General features: G+C 32.1%; 1 protein-coding gene across 1 annotated transcript in view; it reads right to left on the bottom strand.

Annotated features, from left to right (window-relative positions):
• Positions 1–11,190: 11,190 nt before the first annotated feature.
• LOC114326255 (glycerate kinase) overlaps positions 11,191–15,788 on the bottom strand; it is a 125,523-nt gene continuing 120,925 nt past the window's right edge. Inside the window, exon 6 of the mRNA XM_028274566.2 lies at positions 11,191–11,595. Within this exon, the coding sequence (XP_028130367.2) occupies positions 11,249–11,595 (347 nt within the window). The 3' untranslated portion in view covers positions 11,191–11,248. The remainder of the gene's footprint in view (positions 11,596–15,788) is intronic.

The following is a 15,788-nucleotide window of genomic DNA, read 5'->3' as shown; positions in this document are numbered from 1 at the left end:
ATTTTTTATTCAATTATATTTTTTTCCTTTTTTTTATTTTTTTTTGTTATAATTTTTTTTTTTTTTGTTTTTTGTTTTTTTTTTTGTTTTTTGTTTTTTTTTTGTTTTTTTTTTCCATTACGGTAAGACTAAAACCCGATTCATCCTCGCGGAGGTTATTCGTCTTCTTAATAGTTTCTGGTTTTTTTTTATTACAATGTTTTTACATTTTTTTTTTACAATATTTATCTAATTCTAAATACAGATAGTTAACCATAGCTACTCATATTTTCAGTTTAATATTTTGAATATGCTAACATAATAAAATGACCACTTGTGGATTATTACTTTGATTTAATAAGAATTTTAAATTAATTGGATGTATGACATCCTTTAACTTATAAATTTTGTCCAAAAAGATTTTCACTTGAGCTTGTATTAGAGAGCAATTTAATAAAGTAGTCTTCTTAAACAGATAATTAATCTTTAATGTCATCAAATATTTAACATACTATATACTATATATCTGGTTACGATTGGAGAAATCATTTTCTGATGATCAGACATTTCAAAAAACTCCAGAAGTGCTCATTATGTCTTTCAGGGATTAGGTGAAATAGCCACAAATAAATGGAAAAATAAATTGGTGTAGTGTAGTGTTATGAATTACAATAAAACTTTATATTTATTGCAGAGTTTCGTTGATGATTTACATAAATCCTCACGCAGAGCTGCACAAATATTTAATGTAGGTCATTATTTAGTCTTGCGTGTATTACATAAGAATTCATTTAAACCCTACAAAATCCAGTTATTCCTAAAATTAAATGAAGATGACAACGCCCAGAGATTAGAGTTTAGTGAGGTAATAATCCGAGTAAATAAAATTGTAGCTGACAAGAAGTTTAATGGCCTCCTGGTTCGCCCGATTTGAACCCTAAAGAATATTTTTATTGGGTATACTTGAAAAGTTGAATTTATAAAACTAAAACTGCAAGTTTTAAAGAGCTAGGGCAAAGACTATTGATGAATCCATATTAATTTCTAGAGAAACATGGAGAAATGTGACACATTTTATCATCGTTTAGTACTGTAAGATTCACAACGAAGGATATGTTGAACATTTGATTAGGAACACATTAATTTGGCAATGTAGTAAACTTTTAACTATTATGTTAAAAGTTGCACATAGAATGAATCAAACAAGTTATAGTAGTAGGGGAGGAAAGTATGCTAAATGTGCAGTCACTCGAGCGCTTTGGGGACCTATTGGGTTGTGAAGAGTAGGTTCTAAAACCAAAAGAAGTTAAGCAAATTTTCTATTTTAGTGGGGAATTTCCATTTTTAATTTAATTTTCCATTTCCAACAATCGTTTTTTCCGATTATAGCGCCATCTATCCATAATTCAAAAAAATGTTTTAAATAAAAGTTACTTATTTTTACGTAAGGAATCCGCAATAAAAAATGGGTGCTCCTATTTAAAATTTTAAAGTAACCCCCCATCCCACAACCATGGGGGCTCGTGTTGGGTGCCATTCGATATATTTTTCAAACATATTGAATAGGTAAGTGTATTTTTCAGTTTTTAGATCTGATGTTCATTTCGCGAAATATCACGGGATTCGTATTTAAAATTATAAATTTACCCCCCCTCTCTCCGTGGACAGTCGTGTTTGCTATCATTCGATAGGATTTTTAACACCCGTGTTGAGCTGCCCCCCCCCCCCACTTGCAAAAATTAAAAAACAAATAGCCCTGATTTATGAGCTATTTATGAGCTTTTATATTCCGCAAACTAAAAATTTTGAGCTCGTTCCACTGAGCAGGAATTTAATACTTTAGTGGGGGGGGCTGAGTCAGCCCCTTAACGAACTCCCATGTGTTTAGAGCCAATATATGGTAGAGATACATCTACACGGTACAAGGGTTCTCCCCATATGATAATCTGACGCGCTCGAGTTACTGCAAAAATCTCCGCTTGGGCTCCCCTACCATAGAGACAATTAGGAGTGTCTATGCTGCTTTTGTTATATCTTTTTAAAATGTTCCTGACTAACATGAAATAGAAAATATTGTATACCTACGGCTAAACTGGTATTGAAATGGAGATTCCAATAAAGATACAGTATAGAGAATATTGTATTTAAAAATAAAAGTAACTTAATGATATCAGAAAAATAGTAAATCTTGGGTAAATGATAAATGGTGAACGTTAGAAACATCAAATTTCAAATCTTCATATTGGAAAATAGGTGCATCCCTGTTTTTTTATAATTCGACCATTTAAGATATGATTAGGAATTTTCTAATAGGAGCAACTATAGGAAGAAATTAATATAATCAAAAACTTACATTATGCTGATGACACTGCTATATTGATGTCTTCACCAGAAGGACTGGAACAAATTATGAATAGGCTAGGCACAGTGAGTACGGAATATGGTTTGAAAATAAATATAGAGTAATAAATCTCTGACAGACTATGTCTGTTTTTCAGCAAGTTGTCGTTCCATCGTTTTCGTGGTCTTCCCACTGATCGTCTTCTTATTAGGGAACCGTCTCTCGCCGTCCTTACTAATCTATTTGTTGTCATTCGGCTTATGTAGTCGTTCCATTCTATTCTTCTGTTTTTTACCCAGTTTTTAATGTTGTCCACCTGGCATCTCCGTCGTATATCTGCAGTTCTACCTCTATCCATAGAGTCTTACCATCGATAAGGACGTGTTATGCTGGGGCAACAGTAACGTCTATTGCCATTAATTAACGCATTATTTGCCATCTCTGTAATGGAAATAATGCGTTAATTAATGGCATTAGACGTTACTGTGGCTCCAGCATTATGAAGTGAAGATTGTGAAGTGATCAGGCAGTACAATTACTTAGAATTACTTAGGCTCCGTTATTACCAACAATTGAGTATCATTTTAACTATTTAGAATGGGAAATAAGCCACAATATTATTAAAAAATGATTTTTATTAACGTTTCGACGCCCAAATCGGGTGCCGTTGTCAAAATACAAAATACTATTAACATAAACAAAAATGTTGTTGCTTAGTAAAAAAATTCTTCTAATAATTTATTTAATTTGACTCATTTATATCGGCAATTCAGATACATATGATACATTTTAAAGTAGAAGACTTTAAAATGATATTGCCAATATTTATGAGTTGCGTTTTTTTTTTGACAACGGCACCCGATTTGGGCGTCGAAATGTTAATAAAAATCATTTTTTAATAATATTGTGGCTTATTTCCCATTCTAAATAGTTAAAATTGTAAAAATGCCACAAGAAAATAGCTTCAGAACAAAATTGAGTACCAAACTCACAAAAATATGGAAGAACACTGACATTAAAAAAAAACACAAAAGTACGCCTTGTTCGGGCAATAATAGGTTTATTCTAGCATCAGTTACAAACGGTTAGAAACCATCAGCGAATAGTGGACCAGCGCGAGTAGAGGGGATAGCACTGGTGAATGTATTATGTTTTCTCACTGACCAACTGTTTGCTGACGGTTTCTGACTAGTTTGACTGTTTGCTAGAACAAACCTAATATTTCCTATACCCACCTACGCTTCAGAAATTTGGACCATCAAAAAACTCGATTCGAAGCGTATAATGGCATTTGAAATGTGGGTATACCGTAGAATGTTGCGCACACCATGGACCGCATATCGCACAAATAATTCAATACTATTAGCAGAACATAACATAAAAACTAGACTCACCACAAATATCAACCAAAATATACTGACATATTTTGGACATATAACTAGAAGGAGAACAGACGTGGAACAAATGTTAATTAAAAGTTAAAGGCAATTTGGCGGGCACAAGATGCAAAGGAAGATTTCCAATACGATGGTCAGACCAAATAAAGGACATGACTGGTTACTCAATCTCCGAACCAAAACAACACACATAGACCAATAAAATAAAATAAAATCAAAATGTAATTCCGTACAGGTTGGAATAAATTTTTTATCAAAGTTTAGGTCAAAACAAAAGATATTTTCAAGAAAGTATATGATTCATATGAGGGGATCATTGTTTAAATAATTAAAAATGGGTAATTTTTGCACAAAATTTACTTTTTTACCTACTGGGGTAATTCGTGTTTTTATTAAGGTTTTTACAATTTTTTTCTGCAAAGCCGAAGAAAGAGTCTTTTATACAAAACTTACTAAATTAAATTTGACCCTTAATTTATTTAAATAATTGTAAATCAAAATTAAAAAACAAATTCCCAAAAAAATATTTTTTTCAGTATAAATAAGCACTATAAGCATTCTGTTTTGTAGAAAAGGTAGCGGTATGGTACCAGTATAAACTGAAAAAAAAATTGGTTGATAAATATTGAGTAGTTTATGAAATATTGAATTTGTTTATAAAAAATTACCATTTTTTCAATTGCAAAAACGCGGTTGTTTCCGATAGACTATATAAGTTTTTAAGGTCACATTTTTTTTACTTTTATGTAAGGAGTATTTTCGATGAATTATTGATAAATCAAAATTTCAATTCAACACCCCTCCAAAATGACGTTTAAAAATTGGTGTAATTTGTTTAAAAATTGTTTTTTAATGACATCGGCGGGATTAAAAATTTTTAAATTATTTTTCGATATTAGTGTTCAAGTCCGATAAATGACCGTTTTGGAGTGTAATTTCCAGGGGCAACTCCGAATTGCATGAAAATTTTGATTTAGGTTCTACTTACCCTCCAATTCACAGTTGAATTTGTGCCGTTGGTTGCTTTTACTTAAGGGGTGATATTTATCCCTTCTCGAGGGGTGAAAAACGCGTGTTTAAAATAAGGCCGGAAATGGATAAATTGACTTATTTTAAGCACTTTTTGTTCTATGAAGTTTTTTACGTAACAGTTTTTCCCAAATATCTCAAAAAGTAAATATTTTATCGAAAAAAATATTTTTGGTAAAAGTGTAGCCTATAAAAAAACGAAAAAAATGGTGTACCAGTAAAGTCTACAAATTGAGTAGAAGCAAAGTTGTAGCTCATGAAAAATACGTTCTTATTCGTCTAATTCCAAATCGAATAATTCAACGCGAAATCACCGAAGAAAGAAGCGTTTTTTCGGGAAAACCTTATTAACATTTTTAAGTTATCGAAAAAAAGCTTATCATATGTTTTTTACAAAAGTTTACAGCATCAAAAATAAACGAGTTACACTGAAAAAAAAGTTGGCCCCTTTATTTTGGTAAAAAAATCGTGAAAACCTCGCTCTATTTAGCACCCTAAATGAAATTAATCGTTTGGTTTTACCATCTATTTTAACTGTATGTGTATTGTTTATATAATCTGTAAGTTTGATTGGTTTGAAATGCTTATTTTTGAAAACATTTGGTTTTAAAATAAAAAAAAAATTCTAAAAATTTTTGAAAAATTTCATTTTTTAAAAATAACTTAAAAAGTATTAGTGATAAGAAAAATCTTAAAGAGTAAAAAAATGTAGGTTGTGCTATCATAAATATGCTAGTTTATTTTGTTTATTGGTTAAGATATGGCTGTTCAAAATTTGCATACACTCGTGATTAGTGACCCATTCAAGATTTCTCAATTATAACTCTTTCAAAAATAAACACTTTAAACCGGTGAGACTGACAGATCATATAAAAAATAGATAGGTAAGTAAATTGTTTGTAAAGCGGTAGCGATTAATTTCATTTGGGGAGCTAAACACGGCGAGATTTTCATGATTTTTTACAAAAAAAAAAGAGGGCAACTTTATTTTGAGCGTAACTCGCTTATTTTTAATGCTAAAACTTTTATTAACAATTAAAACAAAGCTTTTTATAAACGCTTTAAAAAATTTTAAATGGGTCTTTCCCGAAAAGTGCTTAATTTTTCGGTGATTTCACCTTGAAATATTCGATTTGGAATTAGACGAATAGGAACGTATTTTTCATGAGCTACAACTTTGTTTTTATTCGATTGATAGACTTTACTGATACATCATTTTTTGGGTTTTTTATAAGCTAAACTTTTGCTAAGGATTTTTTTTCGATAAAATATTTACTTTTTGAGTTATTTGCGAAAAACCGTCTGAAAACGTAGTTTTTTGTCGAAAAATCAATATTTTCAATGGCAAATATCTCGAAAAGTATTGACTTACGTAAAAAACTCTATAGAACAAAAGTTGCTTATAATCAGGCAAATTATCCATTTCTGGTCTTATCTTGAACGTATGTTTTTCACCCCCGAGAAGGGGTGACTGTCACCCCCCAAGTAAAAGCAACCAACGGCACAATTTCTACTTTGAAGTGGAGGGTAAGTAGAACCTAAATCCAAATTTTCATGCAATTCGGAGTTGCCCCTGAAAATTACATGGTATCGCCGAATTTCCCGTTCATTTACTGGGCTATTCCTGGTAGTTTTTCACACTTACCAAAGAGAAAAATTTTATAGATCCATTTTTTGCCGAGATAGCTTTTCTAAGTTTAAAAATTCATAATTTGTTTATTTATCAATATTAACATTTTAAAGTGCGTGAGTTCATCTATCAATCCTACTACTTAGAAATTTCATTTATACATAGAGTTAAAATTTTAGAAGATCTTAAAAAATAATGATTTTCGTAGCGACCTTTAATGAAAACTTTTTGCATGAAGAGTAATGCAGTAGTACTTTGCAATATCTTCGTTAATAATGGACCAATTTTAATGTTTTTTTTTTAGATTACGGTAGCATATAAAAATAATATCATCTAATGATACTTTTCAAAATAAATATTTGTCAATTTGTTATAAACAATTTATTTTTCAAAATTTATTTCTCTAGATGTGATAAATAGAAATTGACAAAATAGATTTTTTATAAAAAAAATAACAAAATAATAGTGAATTAGCATTAAAAATTTGTTAAGGACTTTTTTCTTTGTACAATATTAAAATATAAAATGTATTGTAGATGTAATTTTATAACCTTTGTAACGGTAGTACACTAAAAATTGTGTATATATTTGTTAATTTTTATTCTCTTATATACACATATTTATATACATGTTGTCCTCCATTTTTTATATATTTTATTTTTATTCACATTAACTTTGCGAGATTTTGCCAATGATTTGTACAAAGAAAAAAGTTTTTAAGTTTCTTTAACAACATTTTAAAATAAAAATTTGTTTTAATACTGTCTTGTGGTTATGTGCCAACTTTTATTATTCACAATAGGTACTACAGAAAAAAAAGTTCTGAAACAAAATTTGTTTATAACAAATTAATGAATATTTTTTGCAAAAAGGGTCATGCAGATGTTATTATTTTTATATGCTGCCGCAAATTAAAAAAAAACATTGAAATTGGCCCATTATTAACGGAGATCTTGCAAACTACTCCTCCGCCAATTTTCAGGCAAAAAGTTTTCATTTAAGGTGCTATGAAAATCATCATCTTTCTAAATATTCTACAATTTTTATTATGTGTATAAATGACATTGTTAAGTATCAGGGTTAATAGATGTACTGACGCACTTTTAAATGTTGATATTGATAAATAAACAAATAATGAATTTTTAAACATAGAAAACCTATCTCGACAAAAGATTGTTCTAGAAAAATTGTTTTCTTTTGTGGATTTGTCAAAAACTACCAGCAACACGAATATCGAAAAATAATTTCAAATTTTTCAATCCCTGCGATGTTATTAAAAAAACAAGTTTAAATTACACCAATTTACACAAGTTTAAATTACACCAAAACAATTTCAAATTACACCAATTTTCAAACGCAATTTTAGAGGAGTATTTAATTGAAATTTTGATTTGTCAATACATTTATCGCAAATATACATAAACGCAAAAAAATTAGATCTTAAAAACTTGTATACTCTATCGGCAACAACCGCATTTTACAGTTGAAAAAATGGTAATTTTTTATAAACAAATTAAATATCTCATAAACTACTCAATATTTATCAACTAACTTCTTTTTCGGTTTATACTGTTACCATAGCTCAACTTATTCTGCAAAACAAAATGTTTTATAGTGCTTGTTTATATTAGAAATAATATTTTTTTGGAAATTTGTTTTTCAATTTTGATTTACAATTATTTAAATAAATTAAGGGTCAAATTTAATTTAGTAAGTCTTATATGAAAGACTGTTTCTTCAGCTTTGCAGAAAAAATTGTAAAAACCTTAATAAAAACACGAATTACCACAGCAGTTATAAAAGTATATTTTGTGCAAAAATTACCCATTTTTAATTATTTACAATGATCCCCTCATATGAATCATATACTTTCTTGACAATATTCTTTGTTTTGATCTAAACTTTAATAACAAAATTATTCCACCCTGTACGAAATTATATTTTGATTTACATGTATTGTAATTTTATTTGATCGGTCTAATACAGGAGAGAGATAATTGGACAGAAATAGTCAATCAAGCAAATTACATGACCCCACTTCATCCTTACGAAGGAGAAAATATAAAGAAGGAGGAGGCGTATCCAGATTTTTGGCCCACTCTGTAGAATTCTATATGGAAATTCTGAATAGATAACTAGCTAAGATAATATTCTAACCATCTTTTATTTTTAAAACTTTAATGTGAGTTTTTTCTTGAAAATAATTTTTGTATACCTACTCATTCAGCATTTTTTTATTTACTATATAGATTATAAAGCAGTGTCGAAAAATATCCTCTGATACATTCCAGTTATAATTAATTTTTAATGTTTCCAATTAGTATTTTGGTACAACACGATGAGTTTGTGGTTTTGGGCAAAATATTTAATAACCAGTAAATTCCGGCATCGGTTTCCCGAATTATGTTTGTGAAAATTTTAATATTTCCATTTATTATGCGGCTTACTAAAGGATTTGAATTTCATTTAAAGGGTAAAGGGTAAATACGTTACATGTAAATATGTTACACAAATAAGTACTGCTATATTGTTTGTAAACGTGATTAAATAAAAAATGTGACATAGCATCCATGATATTACATCCAAATTAGAAGATTAAATAAATAGTTTGGTTAAATGTGGTAACTGTTTAGCGGCCGGTTTCACAAAGTATTATTCTTCTTGTTCCTCTTTATAAGCAATTGTGCTTGTTCATTGGCGGATTGATATTCTATAGACAGGGGTGGGCAAAGTACGGCCCGCGGGTCGCATGCGGCCCTTTAGACATTTTTTTAAGGCCCGCGGAAAAAAGTGAATTATGTTTATTTAAAGATTTTTTTAAATTGTTGCTAATATTAATAATATATTTAATGCAGTTATTAATCAAAACTTTCGCAGCGGGTGTTTTTGCCGCAAAATTTTCAACATAACGCGAGCAATTATTTGGGTTTCCGGCATAGAGTTTTGTCGGCTCCCTCAATGAAATCCATGAATTTTCAATAAATGTAAACGATATTTTTTAAATAGTCAGGAACTGTTTGGAAATTTTTAAATTAGCCCGTAACCAGCTATAAAGTAAGTGTAACAACTGACGTAGTACCAAATTTAAGAGGAACAATCAATTGTATATAATGTTGACCGTTGCCGTATCCTCTATAGACCTGGATCCTGCGTGCCAAAAAAAGTTGATTAATATCAAGCTGAAAATTTGTTAATAGCTTAACGGTGTCTAGTCGGACAAACTTTGATGTACGGGAACACTGGAACAGGGGAAGTTTTAATTATGGAACAGTTTAAAAATTTGGAACGTCAGATTACGAAAACGTCCCATGTATTTTGTCGGACAGAACATCCAATTGATTTGTTACCCTTTCATTAAACTCTCATGCAAAAATCAAACTGCTATTTATCACCAATATAATTCTTGTCATTTGACATGTTCTTCGTGTTCCACTCATTAAAATGGCCAGTTGGTGACAAACTAACACTAGTCTGATTTTTGCATGAGAGTTTAATGAAATGGTAACATCAATTATTGGAAGTTCTGTCTGACAAAATACATGGAACGTTTTCGTTCTCTGACGTTCCAAATTTTTAACCTGTTCCACAAATAAAACTTCACCTGTTCCAGTGTTCCCATACATCAAAGTTTGTCCGACTAGACACTGTTAAGCTATTAATAAATTTTCAGCTTGCTATTAATCAACTTTTTTTGGTACGCGGGATCCAGGTCTACTATTTTTTCATACTTCACATTACATAAACTTGCATTTAAAAAATAGTTTTAAAACACCAATTAAGTAAAGTTTTTCATGTTGTGTTCACCAATTTTGAAAAAATATGAAACCGTTGAATTATCCACGTCCGTCTGTCGTCCGTTCGTCTGTCTGTCTGTAAACTCGACTCCTCCGTCATTATACCAGATAGAATGACAAATGAGGTGTCACATGAAAGCTTATAATCCAAGGATCGTACTTAAGGTGAGAAATTTGACCTAGGCTGTCTGTCAGTCCGAGCGCGAGTATATTTTCTTTGTTATTATACCAGGTAGAATGATAAATGAGGTGTCAAATGAAAGCTTATAATCCAAGGATGGTACTAAAGGTGAGAAATTTGACATAGGCTGTCCGTCCGTCTGTCCGTCTTACTGCAAATATAATTCCTCCATCACTATACCAGGTAGAATGACAAATGAGGTGTCAAATGAAAGCTTATAGTCCAAGGATGGTACTAAACGTGGGAAATTTGACATAGGCTGTCTGTCCGTCTGTCCGTTCGACCGCAAATATAACTTCTCTGTCACTATACCAGGTAGAATGACAAATGAGGTGTCAAATTAAAGCTTATAATCCAAGGATGGTACTAAAGGTGAGAAATTTGACATAGACTGTCCGTCCGTCTTTCTGTCCTACTGCAAATATAATTCCTCCGTCTCTATACCAGGTAGAATGACAAATGAGGTGTCAAATGAAAGCTTATAGTCCAAGGATGGTACTAGGAGTTATATTCGCGGTCGGACGGACAAACGGACAGACAGTCTAGTTCAAATTTTTCATCTTTAGTACCATCCTTGGATTACCTATAAGCTTTCATTCGACACCTCATTTGTCATTACACGTGGTTTAATGACGGACATGGATAATTCAAAGTTTTCACATTTTTTCAAAATTGGGTTCAATTTAAACGTTCTTAAAAAATTATTCTATTATTCTTGTAGGTACATTTAACATTGATTGAAATTGTGAAAGAAATAAACAAAAAAGAATGGCAACACTGTGACGCACAGACATAAAATTCAGATGTAGGTTACATAGGGTGCACTCATACACAAACTGTCCAAACGTTACTATCTTTATTAAAAATCTATCATATTTCTTTACATTTTTATTATCTTTATATTTTCGGCTCGATAATCATGAGGTGAATATCCATAACATTAGTTCCGGTATGGCCTATTTTTACCAAGTTCTGACCACCATTATATGTCTCGTAAAAGCCGTAAGCGTCATTATTTTCCAGATATAACTCCGGATTAATATTCTGCGTGTGTTTCATAAAATCACTAATTGCTATGGCTCCGGCGGCATCTGTCGGACCATCTATACCATCTGTTCCGCAACTTAGAAATGAAATATCAGCCCCTTTTATATCCAGCTTATTAACTTCCATCGAGAAGGCCAGGGCTAATTGTTGGTTTCTTCCTCCTTTTCCCGTTCCCTTTACTACGACTGTCGGCTCTCCTAAAACAAAATCGAAACATTATTTCTTTTAAAATAGGGTTTTATTTATATAGGTACATATTTTAATTTTTTTTATTTAGCTTAAATGCCTGGACAACTAAGGCCATTGGCATGGTACAGTTGATTTCGCAATCAGGTTATAGTGCAATGTGCAGTGTGCGTTTTGAGTAAATGTCTTGTTACTTAGTAAAGTGAACTTCATTGTCTTTACAAAGACCCGCTAATTGTACCTGCACGTCTGTGGTATCTCCGGTGAGTATCGATCCCTCAAGGAGAGAAATTATTTTTCTTTATTAATTTTCATTAAAGAAAAAAATTTCCTACCCAGGTGGGTTTCGAACTCACAACCCTTAGATCCAAAGGTAGGCTCTCTTACCACTAAGCCACAGAAGGGGAATTATAAAATTTGTAACTACAGTCGAACCCGCTTATTGGAATAGCCCTCGGGCCAAGCAAAAATATTCCTATAACCGGGATATTCTAATAACCGATCAGTGGTGGCTAGTAGAAATAAATGTAAACACACTTTGTACATGTACATAGGTACTATGTATGTACCAGTACATGTAGTAGTACATGTACATAGTATGTATAGGTACATGTACATACATACGTTATGTACATAATATGTACAGGTAATATAGTTTGGTGTTTTAATAAAATAAGCAATAGTTATACTAGAGACTGTATTATTGACATAAAAAGAAATAAAATCAATGTATATGGTTTTATTACTTATTTTATTAAAACACCAAACTACATTATCTGTGCATGCATACACAAATAAGTATGAAATGTATGCAATAATATGTAGATATAGGTATACATACTTTCTTATTAACATACATACTTACTAACAGACTTATTTTTTTCTGGAAAAATAATCGGTAATCTGAGACTAATTATTTTAAATAATTGATGGATTCGACCGTTACTTGATGGAAGTTCATTTTATATAACAATAAAACACTGAAAACTTTTGTTTTCTATACACAAAATTTATTATAACTAAGTGACTATAGCTGTTTCGGCAGAGGGCCTTTCTCATGTGATATAGTTTACAATGTGTTTGCCTTTTTAGGTCTTCAACTGACGAGGTTGAGGAGTGGGGAGCTGTTTGTCTCGAGTTGGTCATTCAGAATTATATCTGTATTTTTCAGTTTATTAATTTCCATAGATTCTAAAAAAGATAGCTTAAGGCCTTTATTTTGAATATGCAGAATTTGAAACTCTTCATTGAAAGAATGATTATGATCTAGAAGGTGAAGTGCGTATGTAGAAGTGTCTGTTTTTCTATTGTTGAATGCCCTTTTGTGTTCTGCTATCCGTTTGTCAAAAGTTCTGCCAGTTTGACCGATGTACGTTTTCGGACAGTCACCACAAGTTAGTTTGTACACACCACTCTGTAGTTGCTTTCTCTTTCGGCTTTTATTGTTCTTAATATATTTGCTTAAGTTATTGTTAGTTCTGAAAGCTGGTGTTATTCCTTTCTTTTTTATGTATCTGGCTATTTTTGTTGTTATCTTGCCAGTATATGTGATAGAGCAGAAGGTACTGGGTTCTTTCTGTGGTGGTGGATACACTAGTTTCAGGGCTTTCTTATGGAGTTTTTGGTTTAAAATTTTGTTAACTGTTTGTTCGTTATAGCCGTTGTTTACTGCTATTTTTTTAATGATGTTTAGTTCTATCTCGAAGTTATCTTTTGTCATGGGAATTTCTGTCAGGCTATGTATCATGCTATGGTAGGCTGCTAATTTGTGTTGTGTAGGATGGGATGATGAATTGTGTATAGTTGTGTCAGTATGGGTAGGTTTATGATATACGGAGAACTCATGTTTGTTGTGTAGTCTGGAAATCGTTACATCTAGAAAGTTTATGGAGTTATTCTGTTCTGTTTCTATTGTAAATTCAATATTATTATGAAGTGAATTAATATATGATAGAAATTGGTCAAGTTGTCTGTTAGTTCCTGTAAAGCATACTAGTATATAATCCACGTATCTCCACCAATATAAGAACTGTTTAAATACAGGATGTTTAGAAATTGTTGTTTCAAGTTGGTTCATAAATATATCTGATAGCAATGAGGAAGACCATATCGAAACCCCAAAAAGGAAGACCATATCGAAAATGCGACTCGAACAAAAAAATATATTAAAAAAAGACTAAGTTTTCAATCTAATAGCACATAAAATAAAATCAAAAAATGTTACTCTACATCCTACCAGATTGAAAACAATGGGAACCTTCTCTGGTAACACCTCCGAAGCTTCTAAAATTTACAAGCCATAACGGATGCTGAGACTAAAGAAGATGATTGAATTTTACAATTTATAATTCACGTCCCATCTGCTCACCGCGGTAAAGTTCCAGCGAGAATGCTTTCCTTCGTACTCCAATCGGAGTAAACATGTAAATAAAAAATGAATAACCATTTTCAATTTCGTTGCAACACGAAAGTACAGCCGCATCATTATTCTTGTTCAATCAGAGAGTGCATCAAGCACCTCTAACAGTTTCGAAACTTATTGGTCTCTCATCAGGAGGCACATATGCTGCTCTCTCTGAACCAACTATAACAAACCCCGGTGTGCAGTCACGGATTGCAACAAACGAAATGGCATGCCCTAGCGAGATGTTCTTTTATGTGCTATTAGATTGAAAACTTAGTATTTTGCTAGTAGTTGCCGTTAGGGCATCCCTGCCATTTCGTTCGTTGTAATCCGTGACTGCACGCCGGGGTTTGTCCTAGTTGGGTCAGAGAGAGCAGCATATGTGCCTCTTGATGAGAGACTAATAGGTTTCGAAACCGGTAGAGGTGCTTGATGCACTCTCTGATTGAACTGGAATAATGATGTGGCTGTAGTTTCGTGTTGAAACGAAATTTAAAATGGTTATTCATTTTTGATTTACATGTTTACTCCGATTGGAGTACGAAAGGAACCATTCTCGCTGGAACTTTACCGCGCTGAGCAGATGAGACGTGAATTATAAATTGTAAAATTCCCTCATCTTCTTTAGTCTCAGCATCCGTATGGCTTGCAAATTATAGAAGCCTCGGAGGTGTAACTAGAGAAGGTTCCCATTGTTTTCAATCTGGTAGGATATAGAGTAATATTTTTTGATGTTGTTTTATGTGCTATCAGATTGAAAACTTAGTCTTTTGCTAGCAGTTGCCGCTAGGGCATCCCTGCCATTTCGTTCGTTGCAATCCGTGACTGCACTCCGGGGTTTGCCCTAGTTGGGTCAGAGAGAGCAGCATATGTGCCTCCTGATGAGAGACTAATAAATTTCGAAACCGGTAGAGGTGCTTGATGCACTCTCTGATTGAACTGGAATAATGATGCGGCTGTAGTTTCGTGTTGCAACGAAGTTGAAAATGGTTATTCATTTTTGAAAAATATATTATTTTGGAAGATGCTAAATTGAGTTCATAAAGAAATACCTCGAGTTCCGTAGAAATTTAGTTTTTTATCAAAATGTTGTGATTTACACAATTAAAAGCTTTTGCGTAGTCACAAAAAACGGTGGCAGTGTGAAGATTATTGTTTAGTGCTTGATAAACCTTATGTAGTACAGAAAACATGGCATCAGTGGTGCATTTATTATTTAAAAAGCCGAACTGATTTTGTTATAAAATGTTGTTTTCAACGAGAAAGGATATAAGCCGGGCTTCTATGAGTCTCTCAATAATTTTGGAGAGTACCTGTAGTAGTGCAATAGGTCTATAATGGCAGATATTAGATATTTCACCGCCCTTATGAAGAGGAATAATGATGGCTATCTTTAGGCACTCTGGAAATTTACCTTTCTCAAAAGAATCATTAATTAGTAAGATGATGACACATTTTCTGGGAGATTTGAAAAAAAATTTTATCGATAGACCATCAGTACTACAGGAAGATTTTCTTTTGATACTGTTGATTGTTTAGATCAGTTCAGATTTATCGACTGGTTTTATAAAAAATGAATTCGATTAAATCCATCCGATTCGATCAAATCAATCCAGAATTTTTATCTCACTGTGGTAAATTTGCTAGGAAATGGCTGGCCGATTTCTAAACAGATATCTTAAATTAGGAGAAATCTCCCTCTCTCTTAAAAAGACATCCATTGTAGCCATATTAAGATCAGGAAAGGCAAATGATCAGCCTCAAAACTACCGACCGATAGCACTACTGAGCTATGTCAAT

The sequence above is a fragment of the Diabrotica virgifera genome, chromosome 2 (assembly GCF_917563875.1).
Source record: "Diabrotica virgifera virgifera chromosome 2, PGI_DIABVI_V3a".
Classification (NCBI taxonomy): domain Eukaryota; kingdom Metazoa; phylum Arthropoda; class Insecta; order Coleoptera; family Chrysomelidae; genus Diabrotica; species Diabrotica virgifera.
This window is presented reverse-complemented; position numbering and strand designations above follow the sequence as displayed.